The sequence below is a fragment of the Pongo pygmaeus genome, chromosome 13, assembly GCF_028885625.2.
Source record: "Pongo pygmaeus isolate AG05252 chromosome 13, NHGRI_mPonPyg2-v2.0_pri, whole genome shotgun sequence".
Taxonomy (NCBI): Eukaryota; Metazoa; Chordata; class Mammalia; order Primates; family Hominidae; genus Pongo; species Pongo pygmaeus.
In genome coordinates this window covers 123,864,149-123,891,388 of record NC_072386.2, presented here as the reverse complement: position 1 = coordinate 123,891,388, position 27,240 = coordinate 123,864,149, and the positions used below count along the sequence as shown (strand labels likewise).

The following is a 27,240-nucleotide window of genomic DNA, read 5'->3' as shown; positions in this document are numbered from 1 at the left end:
CTAGGTCGGCCCTGTCTTGCTCACCTTAAAGCTGTATTAGAAAACAATTCCCAGAGAGGCATCAGTGTCTGGAAGGCAGACCAGGGAACTTTGCAAACATAAACTGAGTAAGGAAAATGAATCAGCAGATCCCAGACCAGGTCCCAGGGAGCTAGTGTTTGCAGTGAAAAGGTGGAAGCATGACCTTTTGAACAGCACTCACCAGCTCCCAGGGCCGGTGCCAGGCTCCCGCAGACTGAGAAAACAGGCCCTGCCTTACAGGAACCCCAAGGTGCTCTAGAGGAACCCCAAGGACACAGGTAATCATCACACCCCTGAGGGGCCTGGGAGGCTGTGCCCAGGCACCAGGCAGGGCTGGGTTTCCAACTTCCAGCTGCACTGTGACCTGGAGCACACCCGTAACCTCTCTGAGCCCGTCTCTGGCTGGGTCCCACCCCTCACCCCTGTGGTTACTCTCTATTTTCCCTTAGGGCCCCTTCATTTCTCCTTCCTGCACCCCTCCCGCACCCAGCCTAGGAGAGGTTTCTGCTACGAAAACCTTCTACCCCATGCACTGGCCGATCTCTGGTGAGCTGCAAGAGGGTCTCTCCTGGGGTCCCAGAGTCCCTGGGGTGGAAAAGAGTAGCCCTTCGTGGAAGGGATAATGCAACCCCAACAGGCCTCGGGAAGAAAGTGCGGCCAGTCCCATCTCACAGAAGAGGACACGGAGGCTCCGGGTAATTCTGGGAGCCACTCACTTGTGTCCCCTCGCTGGGCAGGGGCGCCTGGCTCAGAGGCTCCGAGCAAAGGAGGGCAGATCCTAAACCGGACAGCAAGCTGCGTCCAGCTGGTTCTCCCTTTCCGTGACTGCTTCAAAGCTCTTATAAACAAGGTAAGGTTTTCCCCACAAATCGCTTCATTTCTCCATCCGCACCCTTCCCTGGTCCCGGACCTGCGCTTCTTGGCCCCCCGAGCTGGGCCTGCTGCATCCTAGGCAGAGTTCTAGGCGGCTAGCGGAAGCCAGGCCCAGGGGTCAGCTCAGGCGCTCGGTCCCCCGGGATCTTGCTCCCAGGCCGCAGGGAAGGGGCTCTCGGACCGCAGGGGCGGGGCCTGCGGTAGGTGGGCGGGGCTGCGGCTCCCTCTTTCCTGTCCGGCTTCTCCAGCCTCGCCCGCGGCCCCGCTGCCTGCCCTGCTCAAGGCTCCACCTGCGCCTCCGATCGCCCGTGTATCGCGGGGGCCCAGGCCAGCTGAGTCCATTTTCCGCGCCGGGGTGGCGCCCCTCCATCCGTCCTAACGCCGGTCCGGCAGCAAGGAGTAAGTCTGCACCCCGTAGGGACAGTCGCGCTCCCTCGGCCCCACCCAGTCCCTGCCACGCAGGGGGCCAAGGAGGAGGGCCCTGAGCCCAGGAGGTGCGCATCTCGGACCCAGGGTCCCGGGTCCCGACCACGGACTGGGGCCGGCGGCCCTCGGGGCTGGGCTCTGCGTTCGCGGGAGGCGGGGGCGAGACGGGGCTTGGAGGCCCGGGTGGGGAAACTGAGGCCGCAGAGGAAGAGAGAGGGAGAGGGCTTGCCGGACACTCCCGAGTGGCAGCGGCCTAATCCCCAGGACCCCGGCTTTCCGCTCACTGTGGTCCGGGCTGCGCCCAGCGTTTTACAGCCGTTCCCGCGTGTCCTCCCCCCGGGCGCCGCGTGTCGCCTCCATCCACTGAGGCCGGGAGCAGGGGATGACTGGCCCAAGGTCAGCGAGTTGAGGCGCCTTCTCATCGTTCCGTGGAGAACCCGGGCCCTGCCTCCCGGAGAGGTGGACAGCGGCCACCTCGCTCCCCTTGGGGAATCCTGGGCGCCCCTTCCCGCGCATCCTGCGCTAGGACTGCGTGTGTCCTCGCTGTGCGTCGGGGCTTGATTTCCAGCGGAGGGTGGACTGGCCCATGCGCCCCTCCCAGCGGCCTCGGCTCACCTCCGAGAATGGACCTAGTGAGGGAGACGCGGGAGCCAAAGCAGGGGCCCGCCGCCTCCGCGAAGTCGGTCCCAGCCCCTCTCCCAAAGGACAGCTGGAAGCAACAGCTGAGCACCGAGTCACTGCCACCGTGCGCCTCCCAGAGCTGCCAGAGCTGAGCCCGGGGTCCAGCGGGACCTAGAGTCCACATGACCCCAGTGGGTGACCGAGGGGAGGGCAGGGCTGCAGGACTGGGGTCACCGTCTCCCGATAAAGAGCGTTCCTGGCCCGGTGCAGTGGCTCAAGCCTGTAATCCCAGCACTCTGGGAGGCCGAGGCGGGTGGATCACCTGAGGTCAGGAGACCAGCCTGACCAACATGGAGAAACCTCGTCTCTACTAAAAATACAAAAATTAGCTGGGCATGGTGGCTTATGCCTGTAATCCCAGCTACTCGGGAGGCTGAGACAAGAGGATCGCTTGAACCCAAGAGAAGAGGTTGCAGTGAATGGAGATTGTGCCACTGCACTCCAGCCCGGGTGACAAGAGTGAAACTCCATCTCAAAAAAACAAAAGTGTTCCTTTGCAGGTGTTCCTGGGACCTCAGAGACCAGGCTCAGAGCCTGACATCCCTGCGAGGGGACAGCCTCATCCGCCCAGGCTGGTGGGGTCTTTGCAAGTGCCCAGGCTCAGGTGCAGCCCCCAGCAATGCATCGCCGGAGACTGGCCCTGGGTCTGGGGTTCTGCCTGTTGGCGGGCACAAGCCTCAGTGTCCTGTGGTGAGTCTGCCCCACGGAGGTCTCCCTGTCTCTATCCCCACCCAGGACTCCCCTTGTCTCTGCAGGTCAACCCCAAAACCTTGATCTCCTCATAGGATTCCAGATCCCACCAACCCCTCCTGACTCACCTGTTCTCCAACCCCAGCCCCAACAAGACCCAACTAGTGTCTCTGGCTTCTGAATTCTGCCTTGTACTGGCCTCCTGGCCTTTGACTTGCTCTTTTCTCTGCCTGGACCATCCTTCAACCAATGTTGATGGGGAATCCCTGTTCATGTTCCCAAATTCACCCTCTGTTTCTGTCCTTCCATGAAGCTCCTGGTGCTGCCCCTCACCCTGCTATTTGTGTGGGGGGCCTGGCATCAAGAATATACACTCCCTAGGAATGAATGACTCCATGGGTGAATGAATGACTGCATGGCAGGCCCTGAGATACATGCCGGGAATACCAGCAGGCTTTGTCCTCCAAGGTCAGCCAGACCTACAGAATGACAGGGGATCTGGCCTCCTAACGCACTGTGGGAGACCTGTACTCCCAATGATGTGCATGAGGTGTGTTTTCAGCCTCTGGTGCAGAGTGGATCAACAGATTTTTTTTTTTTTTTTTTTTTTGTTCACAGGGTGTATCTTGAGAACTGGTTGCCAGTCTTCTATGTCCCCTATTATCTCCCCTGCCCAGAGATCTTGTAAGTATGGGTGCAGCTAGGAGAACTGGGGGCCCTGTGGGCTGCTCACAGTTGGGGAGACAGGAGAGTATTTAAGTTCACTTCATCTGCCGGTTCCTGAGTCCTAAGTTCATGTTTCTGATAAACGCAATAGTATTTATGTAATTTAAGGGCTGTGACAAGCGTGAAGCGAAATTCCCATTTCGGTCTTCCAGCATCCTTGCAGCCCCCTGCATTGTCTGACTGTCCACATGTTGCACAGCTGTGAGCCCCGCTTGCTGTGTCTGGCCACTGAGAGAACACAGAGTGCAACGATGCCCATAAACAGCCTGCTGTTGCTCCCGGTGACCAGCAGGGGTTCAGTGCTTTTAGGACTTGACCTTGTTGCTCAGTTTTGTGTTCCATGGATTCAAGGAACAAATGAACATGTGACCAAAGCCCTCCTCACCTAAGGAGTCTTTTTTTTTTTGAGTCAGAGTCTCACTCTGTTGCCCTGGCTGGAGTGCAGTGGCGCGATCTTGGTTCATAGCAACCTCCGCCTCCCCAGTTCAAGAGATTCTCCTGTCTCAGCCTCCCAAGTAGCTGGGATTACAGGCACCCGCCACCACACCCAGCTAATTTTTGTATTTTTAGTAGAGACGGCGTTTCACCATGTTGTCCAGGCTGGTCTCAAACTCCTGACCTCAAGTTATCCACCTGCCTCAGCCTCCCAAAGTGCTATTACAGGCATGAGCTACTGCATCGGTCCGGTCACCATCATCTTATTCCACCCAGGGGCTGGCACATAATTTTTGAGCCCCTCTCTCTTTCCCACCACCAATTGCTCTCGGGATTTAGGTTGCTCCCAATTTCCCAGGGCTCTAAGTTAGTTTGTGATGAGCAGCATAACCCCTTCTCCATTTCAAAGATCATTTTGTTCAGATACGTTCCCTTAGCGGCCGGAGGATGTGGATAGGTTCTGATCCAACTCATTGGGTTATTTCCAGAAGGACCACAGCACATCGGTCACTCATTCATGTGCCCTGCCCAAGCGGTTCCCAGCAAAGCCACCGTGTAGTACACCTGGGCTACTGCTGGGAATACCAGGGGTTATGAAAACAAAAATGAACCTACCTTGCTGATTGGGAGAGGGAAAATGCTATCCTCTTTGGTATAAATTTTATTTATTTATTATTATTATTATATTGAGACAGAGTCTTGCTCTGCCGTCCAGGCTGGAGTACAGTGGCATGATCTCAGCTCATTGCATCCTCCGCCTCCCAGGTTCAAGCAATTGTCATGCCTCAGCCACCTGAATAGCTGGGATTACAGGTGCACCAGCTAATTTTTGTATTTTTAGTAGAAACAGCGTTTAATCATGTTGGCCAGGTTGGTCTTTGCCCCCCTCAGCCAGGCTTCGCCCCCCCATTGGCCTCCCAAGGTGCTGGGATTAAAGGCGTGAACCACCACCCCTAGCCTTAATTTTTTTTTTTTTTTTTTACTGTTACTAGTGAGACTCTCATTTCCCTACATCTTCCCATTAATTGAATTTTTTCTTGTGTGAAGTGCTTCTTCCCCACCTTCTCTGTTCGGTCCGTTTGTGGGTTCTCTATCATCACTCTTGGCTGAGTATACCTACAACTTGTTTTTTTCTTTCCAGTTTGTCTATCTTGTGTGCGTGTGTGGTTGGGGGAGATAAGGTCTGGCTCTGTTGCCCAGGCTGGAGTGCAGTGGCACGATCACAGCTTACTACAGCCTTGACCTCCTGGGCTCAAGTGATCCTCACACTTTAGCCTCCTGAGTAGCTAGGACCACAGGTACTCACCACCACACCTCCTAGCTAATTTTTTTTATTTGTTTGTAGAGACAGGGTCTCACTACGTTGCCCAGGCTGATCTGGAACTCCTGGCCTCAAGGGGTCCTCCCAACTCGCCCCTGCCGGGATTGCAGGCATGAGCCACCACACCAGCCTGCTTTTGTATTCTTGTGTGTAACTCTTCACTGCAGCTGAAGTGTGTCTGGGCTTGTGCAGAGAAAAGAGGAGCTCGCTGCCAGGGAAACACAGAATGCTGGGCTGTTTGGTACCCGTCTAACTCCTGACCGCTTCTTGGAATCCTAGCGCTTTCTGAGCAGGGCCCTGAAACATGCTTGCTTGTAGGAAACTAGGGCAGAGGGCCAATTTGACGAACTGACTTTAAAAAATTGTTGATTCAAGAGTAGCAACTTGGCTGGGTGTAGCGGCTTATGCCTGTAATCCCAGCACTTTGGGAGGCCGAGGCTGGTGGATCACTTGAGCTCAGGAGTTCGAGACCAGCCTGGCCAACATGATGAAACCCCGTCTCTAATAAAAATACAAAAATTGGCGGGGTGTGGTGGCGCACACCTGTAGTCCCAGCTACTTGGGAGGCTGAGGCAGGAGAATCACTTGAATCCGGGAGGCTGAGGTTACAGTGAGCCAAGATCATACCACTGCACTCCAGCTGGGATGACAAGGTTACTGAGACTCCATCTAAAAAAAGAGAAAAAAAAGTAGCTACTAATCACAAAAGGACAAAAACTTTCTTATTCCACTTATAGGAAGTCCCTTCCATACTCAAGTTCATAGACGCAGAAGCAGAATTATGGTTCCCAGGGGCTGGGGGAGGGGCAATGGCAAGCTGTTGTTTAATGAGGACCAAGCTTCCTTTTGGGATGATGAAAAAGTTCTGGACACAAATGTTGGATGGTTGCATGACAATGTGAATGTACCTAATGCCACTGAATTGTACACTTAAAGATGGCTAAAGTAGTAAATCTTGTGTTTTGTATACTTTACTACAAATACAAGACCATAGCCTAGAGGTGGAAGAGTTCAAGGAGGCTTCAGCCACCCCATCATACGTGACATATTGAAACTCACAGGGGGCCAGACAAGGCAGCTCATGCCTGTAATCCCAGCACTTTGGGAAGCCGAGACAGGCAGATCACTTGAGCTCAGGAGTTCAAGACCAGCCTGGGCAACATGGTGAAACCCAGTCTGTACCAAAAATATTAATACAAAAACAGCTGGGTGTGGTGGTGGGCACCTGTGGTCCCAGCTCCTCAGGGGGCTGGTGTGGGACGATCACTTGAGCTCAGGTGGTCAAGGCTGCAGTTAGCCAAGATTGTGCCACTGCACTCCAGCCTGAGCAACACAGATAGACCCTACCTCAAAAAAGAAAAGAAAGAAAGAAAAGAAACTTACAAGGACCTGGCAGACTACTGTGTCATCAGTGGGTGGGATCCTTATGAGCTTCTGCCTGGGGACAGTCGGCCTCGGGCCTTTTGTTGCTGCTGCTGGCTGGGTGGCCTTTCCCTTTTTTTTGAGACGGAGTCTCGCTCTGTCACCGGGCTGGAGTGCAGTGGCAAGATCTCAGCTCACTGCACCCTCCGCCTTCCGGGTTCAAGCGATTCTCCTCCCTCAGCCTCCCGAGTAGCTGGGACTACAGGTGCCCACCACCACGCCCAGCTAATTTTGGTATTTTTAATAGAAATGGGGTTTCACCATGTTGCCCAGGATGGTCTCAATCTCTTGACCTTGTGATCCGCCCGCCTTGGCCTCCCAAAGTGCTGGGATTACAGGCAAGAGCCGCCACGCCCGGCTGGTCTTTCCCTTCTCTGCACCTCGCTTCCACCTGCTGGAAACACTCTAAGTGGAAGGTTTTATTGTCCCCATTTTGTGGATGAGGAAACTAAAGTTCACACGGTCAAATGTCTGGCTCCAGGTCCCTGGGCCAGTTAGTGGCAGAGCCAGAGGTGAGCCCAGGGGTCTGACCCTGCAGCCCTGGCACCTCCTTCATGGACCCCCTTCTTTCTTCTCCATCCAGTTTGACCTTGAAACTGACCATGCAGGCTGCCTGCCAAGACTTGCCCAGGATCCCTCACCTTACTGAGCACTCGCTCCATGCTGGACATGGGTCAAGAGCCCCTCACACACCTTGTGTAATTCTCACCACATCGCTAAGGCTAAGGATGGTTTTGCCCATTTTGCAGATGCAGAGAAATGGCAGTCAGGGTTCCACTAGAGAAACCGAATCAGTAAGAGATAGGAAGGTAGACAGACGGCCAATGTACCTAGGAAAATTGACTTATGTGATGGTGAGGCTGGCTAGGCAGCTGAAACTCAGATAGGAGCGGACACCACAGCCCACAGGTGAAGTTCTTCTTTTTTTTTTTTTTTTTTTTGAGACAGGGTCTCACTTTGTGGGTGGCCCAGGCTGGGAGTGCAGTAGTGTGATTATAGCTCACTACAACCTCCACCTCCTGGGCTCAAACCATCCTCCTGCTTCAGCCTCCCAAGTAGCCAGGATCACAGGTGCACACCACCACACCCAGCTAATTTTTGTTGTTTTTGTAGAGATGAGGTTTTGCCATGTTGCCCAGGCTGGTCTTGAACTACTGGGCTCAAGTGCTTTGCCCGTGTCGGCCTCCCAAAGTGCTGGGACTACAGATGTGAGCCACCTGGGCTGGCCACCAGTTCTGTTCTTAAGGCCTTTCAACCAATTGGATCGGTTCCACCCAGGTTGTCTAGGATACTCTCTTTTACGTAAAATCAACTGATATAGAATGTTAATCACATCTACAAAATACTTTCACAGACCAGCCTGGGCAACATAGCAAGACCCCATCTCTACAAAATTTTAAAAAATCAGCCAGGGGTGGTAATGAGTGCCTGGCAGGCCCAGCTACTCAGCAGGCTAAGGCAGGAGGATTGCTTGAACCCAGGAGGTTGAGGCTACAGTGAGCTATGATTGCACCACTGCACTCCAGCCTGGGCAACAGAGCAAGACCCTGTCTCTTAAAAAAAAAAAAAAGTTTCACAGCAACACTTTGACTTGTGTTTGAGAAACCGGATACTACAGCCTAACCAAGTTAACACATACAACTGACCATTACAGTGGGCTCAGGTTAATTAGCTCCCCCGAGGTCCCAGTCACCAGGCCTTTGCAGCTTTTCTTCCTTTTTTTTTTTTGAGACGGAATCTCGCTCTGTCACACAGGCTGGAGTGCAATGGTGCGATCTTGGCTCACTGCAACGTCTGCCTCCTGGGTTCAAGCAATTCTCCTGCCTCAGCCTCCCGAGTAGCTGGGATTACAGGCGCCCGCCACCACGCCCAGCTAATTTTTGTGTTTTTAGTAGAGACGGGGTTTCACCATCTTGGCCAGGCTGGTCTTGAACTCCTGGCCTCGTGATCCACCTGCCTCAGCCTCCCAAAGTGCTGGGATTACAGGCGTGAGCCACCGCGCCTGGCCCTTTGCAGGTTTTCAAATCTTCTTTCCAACAACAAGAGCGACATTGTTGGAAAAGCATCAGCCTTGGGAGCAAGCGGCACTGGGTTCGAATCACTGCCCTGCCACTTACTCTCCCAATGACCCTGGACAGATCACTTCTGTAGGGGTCCCCAGCTCCTCTGTGGAGTCGGGTGGGGCTGCGGGGGAAGGTCAGAGGGAGCCTGCATGGACCCTGGGTGCCCGCCCGCAGGGGCCTCTGACTCCTCCTTCTTCCTGTGCTGAGTATCTCTGTCACCAGCCCCATGATGATGACTCTTTCTTGCCTCTGCCACCAGCAACATGAAGCTGCACTACAAGAGGGAGAAGCCACTCCAGCCCGTGGTATGGTAAGGAGACTGGCATTTCCTCTTTTGTGGCCCTGAGGGTGGTGGCTCCCCTCCACCACTGGTCCTTCTTGGTTGCAGGTCACAGTACCCCCAGCCCAAGCTGCTGGAGCACAGGTAGGTGTCATGGAGAGGCCTGACGGGGGCAGGGGGAAGGGCCAAAAGAGCTCTGATTTATAAGTTGGGGTAGTGGGGGTGCTAACATCAGGGTGGCCTTGGGGCCCAGAGAGTTAGGGACTGTGGAAAGACACAGGGCTGGGAGTCAGGGACCTGGGCTGTGTGACCCTGGGCAGTGTACCCAACTGCTCTGAGCTTTTTCTGTGCAGGTGGATAATAGTGCCTAGCTCACTGGAGGCTGGAGGAGCAGATGAGAGGTATTGTAACATCTGCACCGTGCTTGCACTCAGGAGGTGCTCAGGCCGTTGTTCATAACAATGTGGTCTTGCCCTTTTTAATGACCCTCATTTATTAGGGGCTTGGCACACATGAACAATGCCAGGCTTCTCCTTGGTGTGCGTTAACTCCTGGTCCTCCCAACCCTGCTGGGAGATGGCCATCATTATCCCCACTTTCCATATGAGGAAAGGGAGGCCCAGAGATGGGGACGAGGCTGCCCCAGGTCACACAGTGTGAGAGCCAGGGCCGGGATGAGACTTAGGCTTTCACAGGGGAGGGTCTTACTGCCCATGGCCCCCCTGCTGCCAGGCCCACACAGCTGCTGACACTCACACCTTGGTTGGCGCCCATCGTCTCCGAGGGAACCTTCAACCCAGAGCTTTTGCAGCACATCTACCAGCCACTGAACCTGACCATTGGGGTCACAGTGTTTGCCGTGGGGAAGTGAGTAGCGGGCTGGGGAAGGGGAGGGAGGTCTCCCTGAGCCGCAGGAGTTTATAGTTGGGAAGAGACCAGATGTGCACACAGGACCCTGCTGGGCACCCGGGAGGCTCGGAACCAGGTGCCGGGCAGATAGAAAGTGCAGTATAGGGTGCAATAGTGGGATGGGGGCTTCCTGGGGTAGGGGATCTGGCTCTAGCATAGGCAGGAGGCAGAGTCCAGGTGAGGAGACAGCAAGAGCCTTTGTCAGGAGGCCTCCTTGCCCGTCCCTGTTTCATCTAGACCCCTCCTCTGCCCTCGTCTCTCCCATAACCCCACCTGGCCTTCCTTTAGGAGCTGCCGCTTGGCAGCCTCCCTCTGGGCCTCTGGGACTCCTTCCTGGAACTTCCCGGGACCCCAAGCCCTAAAGCATGGCCTGACGATGAATGGCCCACCTAGGGTCAGGTGACCCCCTTGTCCAGTGAGTTTTGGCCCGGGGGCAGGGCTGTGTCAACCACACCCCCCTCCATGTCCCCAGCATCTAGCTCAGCTTGCCTTCCCTTGATTCGTCCACTTACCTGCTTCTTCGCTACTTTCTTCTCTGTGATCCTCAATGTTCCTGCCTATAAAATGGGCACGCTTTAAGACAGCTTATGAAGATCAAAGATCATAAGAATTCTTAGAACGTTGCTGGGCACTTAGAAATTGCTCAGTAAAAGTTCACCTGGTCTAGGAGCATAAGAATCTCTACCAGGAACATGCTTACAACAGCCGTAAGAGGCTGGTACTAGCATTTTGGGAATTGGACAAATGAGGACCCAGAGGGCCAGAGCAGAGTGACATCTTGACATGGGGAGCTGGTAAGTGGACCCCAGCCTGGCTGACCCCAGCACACAGTGGGGACCCAGGCAGGCTGCTGGTGTAGCAGTGGGTTTACCGGGTGATCATCACTAGGTACACTCACTTCATCCAGTCCTTCCTGGAGTCAGCCGAGGAGTTCTTCATGCGTGGGTACCGCGTCCACTACTACATCTTCACTGACAACCCTGCAGCCGTTCCCGGGGTCCCGCTGGGTCCCCACCGGCTCCTCAGCACCATCCCCATCCAGGGTCACTCCCACTGGGAGGAGACATCCATGCGCCGGATGGAGACCATCAGCCAGCACATTGCTAAGAGGGCTCACCAGGAGGTGGACTACCTCTTCTGCCTTGATGTGGACATGGTGTTTCGGAACCCGGGGGGCCCTGAGACCTTGGGAGACCTGGTGGCTGCCATTCACCCAAGCTACTACGCCGTTCCCCGCCAGCAGTTCCCGTATGAGCGCAGGCGTGTTTCCACTGCCTTTGTGGCAGACAGCGAAGGGGACTTCTATTATGGTGGGGCAGTCTTCGGGGGGCAGGTGGCCAGGGTATATGAGTTTACCAGGGGCTGCCACATGGCCATCCTGGCGGACAAGGCCAATGGCATCATGGCAGCCTGGCGGGAGGAAAGCCACCTGAACCGTCGCTTCATCTCAAACAAGCCGTCCAAGGTGCTGTCCCCCGAGTACATCTGGGACGACAGGAAGCCCCAGCCACCCAGCTGAAGCTGATCCGCTTTTCTACACTGGACAAGGATATCAGCTGCCTGAGGAGCTGACCACGGAGCTGGGGGCTGCCATGGATGGGGACCCAAAGACCTGCAGCCACCAGTGCTTCACTAGCGTGCAGACCAGCCCTGTCCCGCCTCCCTCTGTCAGTCAGGCGAATTCAACCGGAAAAGGGACGTGGAAAGGCCACTGTGAACTGCAGAGGGCTGTGCACACAGTAGCACACAAGATCTCACAGTAATGCGGCATAGGAACGGTGAGACAGGGGGAGGGGAGGCGCAGTTACAAAGGCAGGGCCCGGCAGGCTTGCCACATTCTGCAGCCGTGCCTTTGCGGGGCAGGCTCTGAAGCCTCAGCCCGACTCAGAGTGCCTGAGCCCTGCCGCGCCAGTCCCCCGTTTATTACATATTGCCCTTAATGTAGCATTTCTAATACCCTAGTGTGAAGGCGCCCTAGACCCCTTTTCTCTGGTCACAGGGGTCCTGGGTCCCTTGATGTCTCCCAACCACATGTAGCCAATTCCTCACTCAGGCCCCCAGAGCGAGCTTTTGAAATGGAGCAGGTCTAGGCTCCCTCTGGTTTCCTGCACCCCAAAGTGAGCCGCACTCTCAGGGAACTAGCCACCTCCTTCTTAAGAGGGTTTGGGGGCAGTTTATAATAAAGGGGGTGTGAGCTCGACCCTAGCTAGGGTCGATTTTTTTGTTTGTTTTGTTTTGTTTTTTTTGAGACCGAGTTTCGCTCTTGTCACCCAAGCTGGAGTTCAGTGGCATGATCTTGGCTCACTGCAACCTCTGCCTCCCAGGTTCAAGCGATTCTCCTGCCTCAGACTCCCGAGTAGCTGGGATTACAGGCGCCCGCCACACCCACTTAATTTTTGTATTTTTAGTAGAGACGGGGTTTCACCATGTTGGCCAGGCTGGTCTCAAACTCCTGGCCTCAAGTGATCCACCTGCCTTGACCTCCCAAAGTGCTGGGATTACAGCCACTGTGCCCAGCCACTAAGGTGGTTTTTACCTGCACATCCAGCCTCCCTGTGTCCCCAGTGTCTCTTCTATCAGGCAGTGGGGACACAGGCAGACTGGATGTCAAACACAATCGAATAGGGATATAGTTACTCCAGAAAATTGGAGCTAAAGCTGGAGGCTGCAACGGACAGGATTTCATTCCAGTTCTCCAGGGAGACTGGGTGAAGCAGAGCATGCTGGCAGATCCACCACACTCCCAACTGTGCAGAGGGGTATGGAGCCCAGCAGCCGGACAACCCTGGGAGCGCCTGTATCCAGGGTCACTGCAGCCCTGTGAAGTCACCAGTGGGCGTGGGACTCTGAGCCAATGGTGCAGGCCAGGATTAGAGGGCATGGGAAGATGACCTCTCCAGTCTGGACCCAGAAGGACTTCAGAGGCCTACAGTGTAGTTCTGTCTGCCTGGCCACACAGAGATGGGGTGGGGTATGGGTTCAGGGCTTGGCGGCCTGGTGCTCACTGCCCTGGAGACAGCAGCATCTTTTTCATGGAAGGAGAAGACAGAGAGGAGGGTGGGATAGACTGGTCATACAGGAACAGGCAGGCACCCACCCACTTGGTCACCCGTGGAAAAGCTGGGGCCAGCCCTGAGTTCATTCTTCCTTCACCTGTGGTTTGGCCGGTGAGCAGGGACAGATTCCAAGAGTGTGGACAGATGGAGTGACCAGTTGGAGGAGACAGACTGGGCTGGAGAAGCCTGGAGTCTTGAAGGGGCTCTGGGTGCCTCCTGGGCAGAGGGGCAGGAATGGAACCATGGCTTCTGTGTCCCTCATGGGGAGCACCTGCTCCAGGGGAGGGGTTCTGTGCTGAAGGAGCAGGCCCTGCCTCCAAGGAGCTTCTGTTGAAAGCACAGAGAGGAACATGGAAGCACTGGACTCAGCTGGGTGGATGGCTGGGAGATGGGGGACCCGAGGTGACAGCAGACTCTGAGGCCTGGGCAGCTCCGCCTAGCAGGGGAGAAATCCCCCATACCCCCCTCACCCCACTTACACCCAGCTTTACCCCTGGCACAAGGAGTCCCTGACCCATTTTCAGTAGAGGAAACTGAGACTCTGAGAGGTCACCATGAGCTTGCCCATGATGTGGCCCAGCTGCAGGTTTGAACCCAGGTCATCTGGGTTCAAGACTGTGCTCTGCACGGGGTAGGAGGAGTGCAGCTCTGAAGGCGAGTGCATTGTGAAGGAGGATACAGGGAGGGGCAGGGCTGGCAGGGGGCTCTGAGAGGGGCAGGGGCTTGATGGGATCCCTGGGTCAGGATGGCCCCAGGAGGCTAGAGTTGGGGTATAGGGACCAGGTCACACAGGGTTCTGAATGCCAAGCAAGGAGGCAGGGGTCTCACTGCAGGTCTGTCCCAGCAGGGGGATCAATATAAATGGGGCCCAAGTGCTGGACTCAGGGGATACCTGGCCAGCGAGGCCCCAACACAGGATGAGGCCTCTGATGACCAGCTCGGCGATGAGTGACAGGGAAGAGTCATGAAGTGGGGTCACCACGCACAGCAGGGCCTGGCCACTTACAGCTGAGTGGCCTGCAGTGCTGGTGCCTTGGCTCTGGTATAAAATTGAATGAAGCCGGGCACAGTGGCTCACGCCTGTAATTGTGGCACTCTGGGAGGCCAAGGCAGGAGGATCTCTGGAGCCCAAGAGTTCCAAACCAGCCTGGGCAACATAGTGAGACTTCGTCTCTACATAGTTTTTTTTAAAAATAAAAAGGGCCGGGCACAGTGGCTCACACCTGTAATCCCAGCACTTTGGGAGGCCAAGGTGGGCAGATTACGAGGTCAGAAGTTCCAGACCAGCCTGGCCAACATAGTGAAACCCCGTCTCTACCGGAAATACAAAAATTAGCTGGGTGTGATGGCACATGCCTGTAGTCCCAGCTACTCGGGAGGCTGAGACGGCAGAATCACTTGAACCTGGGAGGCAGAGGTTGCAGTGAGCCAAGACTGTGCCATTGCACTCCAGTCTGGGTGACAGAGTGAGACTCTGTCTCAAAAAAATAAAATAAATCAAATAAATAAATAAATCAAAAGGGATGGCCAGGCACAGTGGCTCACGCCTGTAATCCCAACACTTTGGGAGGCCGAGGAGGGCAGATCACCTGAGGTCAGAAGTTCGAGACCAGCCTGGCCAATATGGTGAAACTCTGTCTCTACTAAAAACACAAAAATTAGTAGGGCGTGGTGGTGGCAGCATGCACCTGTAATCCCAGCTACTTGGGAGGCTGAGGCAGGAGAATTGCTTGAACCCAGGAGGCAGAGGTTGCAGTGAGCCGTGATTTAGCCACTGCACTCCAGCCTGGTCGACAAGAAGGAGACTGCGGCTGGTAAAGTGGCTCATGCCTGTAATCCCAGCACTTTGGGAGGCCAAGGTGGGCGGATCACCTGACGTCTGGAGTTCGAGACCAGCCTGGCCAACACGGTGAAACCCCGTCTCTACTAAAAATACAAAATTAGCCGGGTGTGGTGGCAGGTGCCTGTAATCCCAGCTACTCAGGAGGCTGAGGCAGGAGAATTGCTTGAACCTGGGAGGCGGAGGTTGCAGTGAGCCGAGATCGCGCCCTTGCACTACAGCTTGGGGGACAAGAGTGAGACTTCGTCTCAAAAAACAAACAAACAAATGAGACTCCATCTCAAAAACAAAAATAAATAAAAAATAAAAAGGGACGAAATCAGTGAGCCCTAATAACACTGACTACCCCCAACAGTCGCTCAACCCCAGTGTGAGGTCTCCTTCCCCCAGGCTCCCTCGAGCCCCATCTTACACCAGCTGAAGCTGCAGCTGGACCTTGTGGTCCCGGGTGCTGTCAGGGAAGACAAGGAGGGAAGTGGGGAAGAGAAGAGGAAGGGGAGACCTGACTTTTTCCCTGCCCAGGCTGAGTTCGCTGTCACCTCGGGTCCCCCAGCTCCCAGCCATCCGCCGAGCCGAGTCTAGCAGGTGGCATGGGGTGCTGGGCGACAAGGTGAACATGTATATCTGGTGACGCCGGCGCGCCGACTCAGCGGCCCCCGCCTGGCTGGGGCGAGGTTGGCCCTAGGTCCCAGCGGGGTGGGGAGTACTGAGCAGGCGGCTGGGGCGGAGGAACACGTGAGATCGGCCGCACACAGCGCTGGGAGCGTGGCGCGTGGCGCGTGCGCGCGGCGAGGCGGAGTGACGTGCACGCGCTGTCTGCGGTCCCGCGCAGGCCCCGTGTGCGCGCCCGGCCTTGGACACCAGGCCTGGCTGCCCCGCGGGGGGAACACTCGCGTCGGCCCGCGGGAGGGAGGCCTGAGCGCGCCCCCGAGCGCGTCCCCGAGCTCGCGCGGCGGGGCGCGCCCCTCGCACCTGCGGGCGGGCTGGGGCGGGGCCGCGGCTGTCCACGCCCACCCGGGCCCGAGCCCCGGGAGCCGGGGCGGAACCGAGCGGCGGGGCCCAAGCGGCCGGAGCGCGGCGCGGCGCAGACAATGGGAGCGGCGCTGGCGGCGGCCGGGGCGGTCCCGAGGGCCGCAGAGTCCCGGGCCCGGCAGGGACCGGAGGCCGCGCCATGAGCCCCGCAGCCGGGCGCACCCCTGCGCCGCGCGCGGGCCGAGGCGAGCGGCCTCTGCGAGCCCCGGGCCCCGCCCTGGGGCCGGCGATGAGCCACCGAGGCTGAGGATGATGGTAGATTGCCAGGTGAGTGCGCGCCGTCCCCAGCCCCGCGTCGCGGGTGGAGGGAGGACCACATGCCCCCGCCCACACCCACCGCGGGGAGGGAGCCCGGCGCCGCGTCCACGCTGAGCGTGCGCTTACGCAGCTCCGCGTCCAACCCCGCCCGGGACAGTAGGGAAACTGAGGACAGGAGAGGGGCAGGGACTGGCCCGGGGCACACGAAGTTGGCGGAGTCCAGAGATGAAGGGAGGGTTCCGGCCTCTTAGGCCAGGAAGGGCTCGGCTCACCCTTCCCGTGGGGTTTGCTTTGGGAATGACAGCCTCTAAGATCCTGGGGACCCCTGCCCATCTCCGATGTGGGGTCTTTTGCCTGGGCTTCTCCGCGCACGTACAGGCGCAGGCCTGCGCATACATGCTCACACACACGCAGACACACACACCACACACTTCCTGGGGCTCAGAGTAGGACGGGACGCTGGGGAAGTGATTGGGGGAAAGAAGAAAGAGGGCGGGGGCATGGCAGAGGCATCCAGTACCCAGCAACATGCCTGGGGCCATGGCACGGGGTGAGGGGCAAGGGGAGGACACGCCAGCTTGATGGGCGGGGATTCTCCAAGGTTCCCAGGATCTGTCTGGGCTGGGGCAGCCTGGAGAGGACAGATTGTGGGGTTCTGTGTTCGCCACTGTGATCACCTGGAAGCAGGAAAAGACCCCTTCAGTGTGGACAGGGCTGTAGGAAAGGAAGTCTCAAATTCCTGCTCTATAAATTGGAATGTTTGGCCTGGGTGACCCCAAGGGTCCCACAGGCTCGTAGACGTGTCTGTCGGCCTTAGGTCACCACTGGGGATGCCCCCACTACCCACCGAGGTCTGTGGAAAATGCCTTATTGGAGGTCTTTCTGAGCAAGAGAAGCCTGGGGGGCTGAAGGGCTGAGGGCCTGGGGTGGTGCAGAGCGTGGCCAAGCACTGGACCACTCTTGTGGGACAAGACTGTCCTTGTTGGAGTCTCAGGGTTCTTACTTGGAAGTGGGGCCGGAGCCGTTGCCCTGGTTGGAGTGAGGAGGCCTCACGAGTGAACTGGACACCCCAGGGCCAGCAGAGGGAAAAAGGGGAGCAAATGAAGCTTCTGAGGCTCCTTGAATTACTCCTGGAGCCTGCAGGTTCTGCTCCTTTGACCTCCTGGGACTCAGGAGAGCTACTACCTTGACAACACCCAAACAAAAGTGTGTGTTTTGTTTTCTGGGTTTTCTGCCTGAGGCTGCTGCTGTGCTATTGCCGGCCACCAGGGGGAGGCAGTGTCCACTGTGCTCCTTGGAGCAACTGGAGTCAGGGAGAGCCCGGCAGGGTCCCTCTAGGGGACCCCGGCCTCCACCCAATGCACACCCCCCATTACTAGCATCCCTCTCCACAATGTTAGCTGCTCAGAGGCGGGAGGGGGCTCCGAGAGCCTCCTGTTTCCCTTCAGCAGGTGTGCCCAAGCACTCACCCTGGGTTGTGGGGGGGCAGTGTTGGGCTTGGGCGTGGCTCTGAAAATGACCCAGGGGGGCCTGCCCTCCGGAGCTGGCAGTCCGGAGGGGCCGATGGACAGGGCACAAAAGCAAACAGGCACAGAAAGGAAAAAGCAAGTGCTGCAGCGAAAATAATGCCGGGGCTGCCAGGGAGGGCTGGGGCCTGCTGGGTGGGGGTCTGAGAGGTCTCTCTAAGGGGACATCTGTGCTGTGACCAGAAGACAAAGCATGGGCCAGCCCTGCACGAGTCTGGACAGTGTGATGGAGAAGGCTCAGCAGGCAGGACTGGGAGGCAGAAATGAGTTTGGCCAGAGAGGAGTGAGAAAGGAGGCCAGTGTGGCCCAAGTGAGCTGGGGGTGGGAGGGGCAGCCCAGGGGCCTGGAGACAGCTGTATGACAACACTACCCTAATGTACAGCTTCCAGCAACAGACATTGATCATCACACAGTTTCTGTGGACCCAGATCCAGGGCAGCTCAGCTGGGTGCCTCTGCCCCTAGGTCTCAAGGGAGGCTGGGACTGGGGTCTCATCCATGGCTGGACTGGGCAGGACCCGCCCCCAGGCCATTCTCATGTTATTGGCAGGATTCAGTTTTGACTGAGGGTGTCAGTTCCTCTGTGACTGTTGGTGGGGGCCCTCCCTTGGTTCACTGCCATGTGGGTCTCTCTGTAGGGCAGGCAGCTCACGGCATCAGAACTCACTTCCCCAGAGTGAGGGGTGAAGGTGGGGAGGAAAACAAGAGCAAACAAGCAAGACAGAAGTCATAGTTTTTTGTAAATCTTGGAAGTGACCTCACGTCACCTGTACTGTGTTCTTTTGGTGAGAAGCCAGTCACTAAATCCAGTCACCCTCGGAGGAAGGGGATCACTCAGCAACTTATGTACCAGGAAGCAGGGATCTCTGGAGCCAGTGTAGAGGCTGCCTGGGACAGTGTCTGAGAGGAAGCAGTCAGGCCTGATTCTAAACATAATGGAGGCCAGGCGCGGTGGCTCACACCTGTAATCTCAGCACTTTGGGAGGCCGAGGCGGGTGGATCACCTGAGGTCTGGAGTTCAACACCAGCCTGGCCAACATGGTGAAACCCCGTCTCTACAAAAAAGAAATACAAAAATTAGTTGGGCGTCTTGGCAGGTGCCTATAATCCCAGCTACTCCGGAGGCTGAGGGAGGAGAATCACTTGAACCTGGGAGGTGGAGATTGCAGTGAGTCAAGATCATGCCACTGCACTCCAGCCTGGGCGACAGAGCCAGACCCTGTCTCAATAAACAAACGAACAAACAAACAAACATCGCGGGAGCCATTGGAAGGTGTTCCCATTGGAAGATGCTCCCGTATGCCACAGGGGGCCGATATCTGATTTTTGCTTAATTTTCAACCCTTTCATTATGCAGACGAGGAAACCAGACCAAGAAGGGAGTGACTTTCCCTAGATCACAGCACCAGTGCCCAGCCTGTCCGACTTGCATTCTGGGCTGTGTCCCGCCCCTGTGAGAAGTTTCTTTCCTCACAGTTGTAAAGGCCAGAGGTCCAAAATCCAGGGGTCAGCACGGCCCTACTGTCTCTGAAGGCCCCTTCCCTTCCTAATCCTTCCATCTCTAAGTCTCTGAGGTAGCTAACAGGTTTTGTAGTATTGTCTCACATTAGCCTGGTGATGTCACCAGGAAGTAGATGTTAGAACCATCCCCATTGTACAGGTCAGGAGATTGGGGAGGCCCTGAAAGGCACAATGACTAGTTGGGGTCACAGAACTGGCAAGAGGCAGGAGCTCGGTGACCCAGATGGCTTTCCCTCTCTGAGCCACAGGGGCTGGGAGCATGAGAACACACTGGTTGGCTGTCCCAGCTCCCAGGGTGGCTGTGAGTACCTGGAAGTGCCCCTTGTCTCCCCTTACACACCTGCCATCACTCTCCCCATTTCCTTAACCCCCAGCACTGCTGCCACTTGATTTTTACGAACATCTGAATATGACGAAGTAGCAAAGGTGGATATTCGCTCATTCATTTCTTATCTGCCTCCTGGGCCCAGGCCATGCCGGAGGGGGGGAGGGGTAACAGAGTCCGGGGAGTTGCCAGGGGAAGGGGAAGTGCTCATCTGGGGGAGTGGGTAGGCACAGAGAGATTCCAGAAGGAGGTGTCCTGTGGTCGTGGTTGATTCTCGGAGGGGTGGTGTAGTGATGGTACAGAGGGTGATGACTGGGACCAGTGTCTATCGGGTCAGTTTCCCGGGCTGCTGTCACAAAGTGCTGGGTGGCTCAATACAACAGAAATTTATTCTCTCACAGTTCTAAAGGCCAGAAGTCCAAAACCCAGGGGTGAGCAAGGCCCTGCTGTCTCTGAAGGCTCTAGAAGAGGATCCTTTCTTGCATGTTCCAACCTCTGGTGGCTGCCAGTTTCCTTGGCATTCGTTCCTGGTTTTGTAGACGTGTGACTCCAAACGGTGCCTTCATCATCACATGGCCGCCTGTGCGTGTCTGTCCAATTTTCCCTGTTATCATAAGGATAGCAGTCATTGGATTAAGTCCCACCCTAATCCAGTATGACCTCATCCGGATTCTATCCGCACAGACCCTATTTCCAAATAAGATCTCATTCACGGGTACCAGGGATCTTTTTGGGGGACACAGTTCAACCCGTAACAGGATTATTGGGAATGATCCCCCTCCCAAAGGCCAGGTACGCGCGTGCCTACGGGGACTAGGGGAGCAGCGGGGAGTCGGAGGACATCGCAGGAACCCAGCCCCCAGCTAGGGGGTGTGGGGGCGTGAACGGAGGCAGCCCGCTCGCCAGCTTGGCGCGTTCTGGCGGCAGCACCAGCAGGTGGCGCTGTGTCCTCCCGTGCGGCCGCCCAGCCCGGCGCGGAGCTGCCGCAGACAAAGGTCTCGCTTTCGGGTTGCGAGGAGCCTGCGCACAGCTGTAAACAGGCCAGGGGCACGGCCACCTCATGGGTGACACACACGGGAGGAAATCAAACCAGGCGGGGCCGAGGCGGGGTGACTGGGTGGCGACTTTGCGTCGGAGGCCGGCGGGGGGCCGAGGAGGAGGTGACAGGGGTGTGGAGGAGGACCATGGTTTGCAGACCGTGGTGTCAGCGGGGCGAAAAGGAAGGCAGGGAGGAGGGATAGGGGACCTGCGAGGCTGCAGAGGCCGGGCCCACAGGGGCCAGGAGTTTGCCTTTCGTTTGGTTCCTCACCTACAAGCTGAGCCGGCCTTTCTCAGGCCTCTCCAGAGGCCCTGCGGCTGATTACACCTGCGGTTTGCGAATAGCTCCCCTGTTACTGCAGGCCCAGGTCCGCGTGTGCTGGGAAGGCAGCCCTGGGCACAGGTGGGCTGTCTGTGCAGATAGAGACTTGAGGGGTCATTCCCCCCAACCCCAGCCCCAGACCCTGCCTCAGGGGAGTTGGGATGCCTGAGGTGGTCCTGCTACTCCTGATGGGGGTCAGCACGGCCCCTCAAAGGCCCCTTTGATATACAAAGGGGCGAGGCAGTGTGGGGCTGAGGAGCAGGGGTCAGGTCCCCGCCATGGAGCTGCTCACATGGCATCAGCGAAAGGGAGCAGAGTGCACAGCGGGCCGCTGGCCCAGGAGTGGAATGAGTGGAAGCCATTCCTTTTTTTTTTTTTTTTTTTTTTTTTTTTTTTTGAGGCAGGGTCTTGCTCTGTGGCCCAGGCTGCAGTGCAGGGGCTGGATCTCGGCTCACTGCAGCCTCGACCTCTGGGCTCAGACCTCCAGAGTAGCTGGGGCGGCAGGTTCACGCCAACACTCCCAGCCAATTTTTGGATTTTTGTGTAGAAACAGAGTTTCACCATGTTGCCCAGGCTGGTCTCAAACACCTGGGCTCAAGCAATCCCCCTGCCTCGGCCTCCCAAAGTGCTAGGATTAAAGGCATGAGACACTGCATCCAGCCAGAGGCCATTTCTTGCTGTCACCTCCCTACCCGCACAAGGCCCTCCCACCACCTCCTCGCTCACCGAGCTACCAGGCCCGCCTCTGAGGCTGCTGGTCCTTGACAGTTGGTTCACTGATTGATTCGCACAGCAGATACTGGCCTCTGTACACCTGGCTGGCACTGGGTGCCTGGCCCGTGGGGAGCACCCGGCTTCTGCGGAAGGGTCAGGGGTATGGGGCAGACAGATCTTGTGGAGAAGGCATGGGCCGGGAGCCTGGAGACCTGGATTCAGTGGCCACTCTGCCATCAGCGGCGTGGTCAGTCACCACTGCACACTAGCCACAGGGCTGCTCTCCACAGAGTCCTTCCCTCTGTCCCCTGCTGCAGAGGTGCCTGGTGATTGATGACAGCCAGCCCGTAGGCCTTGTGCTAAAGTGTCCCTTGTATCTGCTCAGCACTCTGCAAGATAAGTGTCACTGCCATCCTCACTTCCAGGTGGGGAAACTGAGGCACTGGAAGGTGAAGGGACTCCCACAGCTAGGTAGTGGCAGTTTGGCAATGGCACCTCCCTATACGCACACAAGCCTGGGAAGGGCCGGGCACCAGAACCACATTCCTTCCAATTACAGTGGCCTTCCAACGGTCAGGGCTGGGCCCGGCTGCTGGGCAGGGCGGGGCTGGGAGGCCCCAGGCCCCAAGCGGTGGTTAATGGCGGCAAGGAGACGTAAACAGAGCTAATGAGCCCCTTTCATAGTCTCCCTGCTCTAATGAAGGCCTTGGACTCTGGGCTCTGCATTTTGGGGGTTCTTGATTCTGGAGCCTCAAAGAGTCTTAGGGCCAGGGGTATGTGGGCCCCCCACAGGGGCAGGGTGTGAGCTTATGGACTCCCAGTGTCCCCTCCCAGGGCAGCCAAGCCAGGGTGAGGAAGTGGAGAGGAAAGGGAATGGGAAGTATCGTGGCATCCCCCTAAAAATGACAAGCCCCAGAAAAAAGGGAGTGTTCCCATGGCAACCCAGAGCAGTTGTTTGGCAACTGCTGGCCCCCAAAATACTTGCCTGCAGGAAGGCTCAGGGCTGGGGCTTTCCGATGGGCTTTCCGATGGCTCACCTCCAACCCCCACCAGCGCACACCCACCCCTGGCCTGAAAAGAAGACTCTGAGGCTGAAAGAGAAAATGCAGAGACCAGGGTCCAGGACCTTCATTAGAGCCTGGGGAGGAAGGGGCCTGACCTGCTGAGTTTCCTTGGATACTTCTCATGGCCCTCCACCCTGACACAGGACCCAGTAGCCTCTGCCCCTGGATCCTTCCTGAGGGACACCCCAGTCCACTCCCCCCTCCCCATCTCCCCACTCTGCCAGCCACCCGGCATCAAGCCAGTCCCCTAGCAACAGAGGCCACTTCCTGGATACCTGAGTGAGAGTTGACAGTGGCAGAATGTCAGAAAACGCAAGGTCAGAAGGCACAGCGATGGCTTGGTGCCAGCCAGAGTGTGTGGGGCCATGGGGTACCATGTGTGGTACCGTGTGCTTTGCCGCCCTGCAGCCGTGGGCTCCCTGGCCTGGGGCAGGATGGCATGCCAGGTTGTGGTTGGGCTGGGTAGAGCCCTTGGAACAGGGGACTGTGGTTCTGGGCCAACTTTGATACTGACTGACTATGTGACCTTAGTGTGTCCTTTCTTACTGGCCTCAGTTTCCCCATTGGTGGCCCATCTACCCCTCTGCCTGTGTGTTCACCGTTCAGTGCATAAACATTGCCCTGTGAATTATGTCACCTACTGGGGCCTTGGGGCAGGAGAGTGAGGGTACCAGGACCAGGCCGCCACTGCCCTTCCTCCTCACATATCGGCATCCACCTTGACCATCAGGCCCCTGGTCCTCAGATGAGGCAGGTGGCTTTGGAGCAGGACACCTGGGTCCGAATTCCAGCTCAGCGCTTATTGCTGGGCATCCTAGAAGAAGCACAGGACCCCTCTGAGCCTCCCTGTCTGCCCTGAGGCCCCCGCAGTTGCTGTGAGGGTGTAAGGAAGCCCTGCCCTCTGGGCTCCCATAGGGGCTGCCTTCGTTTGTGGGCACCCAACCTGCACCCAGACCTGGGCACTGTCAGAGCCAAGGTGAGAACATGGATGAGGGGTGTCCAGCCTGGAAGGAGCGAGTTGGAGCCCCAGACCCTGGGAGAAGGTGGGGCAACAGAATGGTGGGAGAGGGCAGCTGGGGCCACACTGCCCAGTGGGTTGGACTTTGGGGATGGGAAGGCTGTGAGACCCAGTTGCCTCAGATGTTCTCTCTGGGGATGGCAGTGAGGGTAGGACTGTTGGTGACCACTCCCCGGAGCCTCCCGCTGCTCTCACGGAGCCAGGATGCCAGTCTGACCCTGATCATTTGCTCACTGGGTGACCCTGGGTCATGATCTCACCCCTCTGAGCCTCCCTTGCCCCATCTGTCAAATGGGCAAGGGGCTTGCCCACCTCCGGAGTTGGGTGCTGGGCTTGTATGTTCACTTGGGGGTCGTCGGCTGGGCTCAGGGTGATCCCATGGGGACTCTGCCCAGCCGCCCCCAGTTGGAGTGCCACAGGAGGAGAGGCAGGGCAGAGGGCAGCACAGACAGTGGCAGGGAGCTGCCGGCCCACAGCCCAAGGTGCGTGCAGCCCTGGCCCGAGTTCATGCCGGATGCCACGCCAAGAAGGCGGGCGGACGAGGCGAGCCCCCAGCCCAGCACCAAGGAACAGGCGGCAGGAGGCCACTTCAGCTGGTGGGAGGGAAGATTCAGGCACACAGCCCCACCCACCCTGCGTGGGTGCTGCACCAAGGACCCTCCCACCCCCTCCCCCACATTGGCCGGGACCCACTGCCTGCTGGAGGGCACCCCAGTCCTTCTCTCTTTCTAGGTTGGGGTCCAGAAAGGGCTCCCATGGGAAGGGTGCAGGATCTCTCTGCTGGACACCACCTGAGAGGTCAGGTGTGCCCATCTGACCTTTGTGTTCCGAGGGAGGAAGGCAGGGAGGGGTGGGCTTGTCCAGTGGAGAGGAAGAAGAAAGCACCCTTGGCCAACCAGAGGCCCTGAGTCCAGGAACTTCCCCCACCTCTGGCACCCGCCCCTCTTGGGACATTGTCCTGATCCCAGATGTGTGTGTGTGTGGGGGGGGGGGTGCCCTTTGCCTGTAATGTAAGTTCAAAACTGGGAGGGTGGGACCGTGGGGAGGGTGAGACTGTGGGGAGGGTGGTGGAAGGTATTTAAGTCCTGGGGGCTGCCACTACCTGACCTGAATCCATTCCAAAGGGATTCCAGCTCCCACCCCACCCCTGCTGGGCTATAGCTGCAGCAGCACTAATCTGTCCCGATGATCAAGTGATCAGCTGATTAATCACCTGACTAGTGCTGTCATCTGTCATGATGGTCACCAGGAACAGCAGCCACAGGGAAGTTCGGGCTGTCTAGAGGTCAGGGGGAGAGAAGCCTGGGAGGCGGGATGGGAGCCCTGGCTTGGCCTCAGGGGACCCAGACAAGTGGGTTCCCTAACTCCTCTGCACCCCCATTGCCTCCTCTGTGGGCCTACAGATGTGGGGGAGTGTGAGATGTTCCTGAGGCCCCTGGCACCGCATGGACAGGCCCTCCGCAGATGGCAGCCAATGTCTGCTCCGCTTCACAGAAGGGAGATGTCTGGTGGCCCACCAGCTCCCGCTGCCCTTGGGGAGCCAGGGTGTGGGTAGAGGGCAGGGACACTTGCAGGCCCTAAGTTGAATCCACAGGTTTTTTCAGGTAGGGGAACTACGGCCCCAAGGAGGCGAATAAGTTGCCCAGGCCACGCGTCCCACTTTCCCCCCACCCCCTTCTTCCCTGAGGCCAAGTTCCAGGCCCTGCTGCCCAGTTGACAGCACTGGAGTTCAAGGGTGAAGCAGTCCACCTGGCCTCAGGCCCTGGGTGGCTGCGGAGGTGACAGCTGGGGGTAGTGGGCAGGTGGGTAGTGCCCAGTGTGGAAGGTCTCAGCTGGCAGCACCACGTGCCTGGTCCCCCTGCCCCCTCGAAACAGCTGCTTGCCGTTCTTCAAGACTCCATAAGGTGTTTCCTTCCCAGCCGCTGGGGCCGGGGAGTCCCTGCATGGAGCCCTGCCTTCTCCCCTCTCTGCAGCCCTGAGGGAGGGTGCTCAGGGGTCTGGGGACGCCGGGGTACCCATTGCTGTCTGGCAGATATGCAGGGAGCAGGGTGTGTATCCGGGGCCTCTGGGCCTGCAGGGGCAGCGGCTGTGTGCTGTGGGATGCCATGGGGTACATGTGCATTCTAGCACGTGTGGCGGGGGCAGGGGCACCTCTCTGCCTTTGGGTGACCCCATATGTCTGCAGCATGCATGTGCTCAGATGTGACAACCTTGACAGTGGCTGAAGGAGCACATATATGAAGGGGTACGTGTGGCTGCTTGTGGGGACACATGGCTGGTGCCTGGGGAGGGAGAGCACGTTGCCTCAGTGAGTGCGGGAGGGAGTGGGGGTTTGCATTTTGCCTTTTTAAAGCACTAGACCTGGACAGGTGCGTTGGCTCATGCCTGTACTCCCAGCACTTTGGAAGTCGAGGCGGGTGGATCACCTGAGGTCAGGAGTTTGAGGCCAGCCTGGCCAACACGGTGAAACCCCATCTGTACTAAAAATATAAAAATTAGCCGGGCGTGGTGGTGCACACCTGTAATTCCAGCTACTCGGGAGGCTGAGGCAGGAGAATTGCTTGAACCTAGGAGGCAGAGGTTGCAGCGAGCCGAGATCACTCCAGCCTGGGTGACAGAACAAGGCTGTGCCTCAAATAAACAAACAAACAAACAAAGCACCAGGCCCAGGCCGGAGCCGTGACCATGAGGAGGGCTGAGTGTCAGTTTTCTCATGTGTTACTGGGTTGACAGCCGGGCCCAGCTCACAGGGTTGTGGTGGCTGGAAACTGCTCAGCCACTGCCTGGCACACCCAGCTGCCCACCGTGATGCTGGCATGGAGACCTGAACTGCTCTTGGTGCTCTTGGTGGGTCCCTAGGCAGAGGAGGGCAGTGGTACCTTGCTGTCCTGTGTCAGGCATCCCAGGTGAGGCAGACAGGAGAGGCCCTTGAGCCTCACCTTACAGGGGAAAAGCCAGGGAAGGAGCCAAGCCCAGGGGTTAACGGGACAGTGGGTGGCAGGAGGGTGGGACACAGCAGTGTCCCTCAGACCCAGGGCCCTAGAGTCCCAAGGGATTGCTCTTCTCTAGCCCTGGGGAACTTCTTGCAGGCAAAGGACTCTGAGAAAGAGGGCAGCGGGCACCAGCCCTGCCACCTCGTGGCAGCCAGCCAAGGCCCTGTGCCCCCTCCGGAGGCCAGGGCAGCTCAGGAGGTCCCCTTCGGAAACGGTAGCCCCACTTCCCAGGCCCTCGGCCCCTTCAGGCAGGCGGCAGGCTGGTGGCGGCACCGGGCACACAGTGTCCCTGGCACGGCAGGCAGCCTCCCAACCACAAGGGCCCGTTTGTCCTGGTTCCCCTGGCCCGAGTGCACTGGGTGACCAGGGCTTGCTGGACACAGGGGCCTGACTATGGGCTCAGCCCCCATCCCCCATCCTCACCAGCCATGGCTATGCCTTGGGGAGGGGTCTCTTTGCCCACACCAGAGCAACTTCTACTTACCTGTGAACAGAGACCCATTCCCCAAGAATTGTTCCTGGGCCAGGAATTTAGGAAGGGAAAATCCCCTAGGTTAAACCAGGGCCAACCTGACCACCTACCACCACCTCCACCATCCCAGGGCAGGCTGTCTTCTGGGAAACTCCAGGGCCCTGCTTCTAAGAAAAAGGGCTCTTGCTTCCCAGAAAGCCTGGCTGCCTTCCTCC

The 27,240-nt window shown here is 57.6% G+C and overlaps 2 protein-coding genes across 4 annotated transcripts in view; both read left to right on the top strand.

Moving 5' to 3' along the window:
• Positions 1–2,595: 2,595 nt before the first annotated feature.
• Positions 2,596–11,815, top strand: GBGT1 (globoside alpha-1,3-N-acetylgalactosaminyltransferase 1 (FORS blood group)). Of its 2 annotated transcripts, XM_054501432.1 has the most exons (6): positions 2,596–2,691; positions 3,310–3,375; positions 8,918–8,968; positions 9,047–9,082; positions 9,671–9,805; positions 10,755–11,360. In XM_054501432.1, exons 1-6 carry the CDS (start codon positions 2,621–2,623, stop codon positions 11,278–11,280), a joined length of 885 nt encoding a protein of 294 aa, XP_054357407.1. In that variant the 5' UTR covers positions 2,596–2,620; the 3' UTR covers positions 11,281–11,360. The 2 variants fall into 2 exon arrangements, with proteins under 2 accessions (XP_054357407.1, XP_054357406.1); XM_054501431.1 differs by lacking the exons at positions 2,596–2,691; positions 3,310–3,375 and having other exon boundaries at positions 8,879–8,968; positions 10,736–11,815.
• A 3,978-nt stretch (positions 11,816–15,793) lies between these two features.
• The window catches only part of RALGDS (ral guanine nucleotide dissociation stimulator), a 55,250-nt gene continuing 43,803 nt past the window's right edge, over positions 15,794–27,240 (top strand). Inside the window, exon 1 of one of the 2 annotated variants that reach the window (XM_054501430.2) lies at positions 15,794–16,042. In XM_054501430.2, the coding sequence (XP_054357405.1) occupies positions 16,025–16,042 (18 nt within the window). In that variant the 5' untranslated portion in view covers positions 15,794–16,024. The remainder of the gene's footprint in view (positions 16,043–27,240) is intronic. The other variant, XM_063649993.1, reaches the window with a different exon arrangement.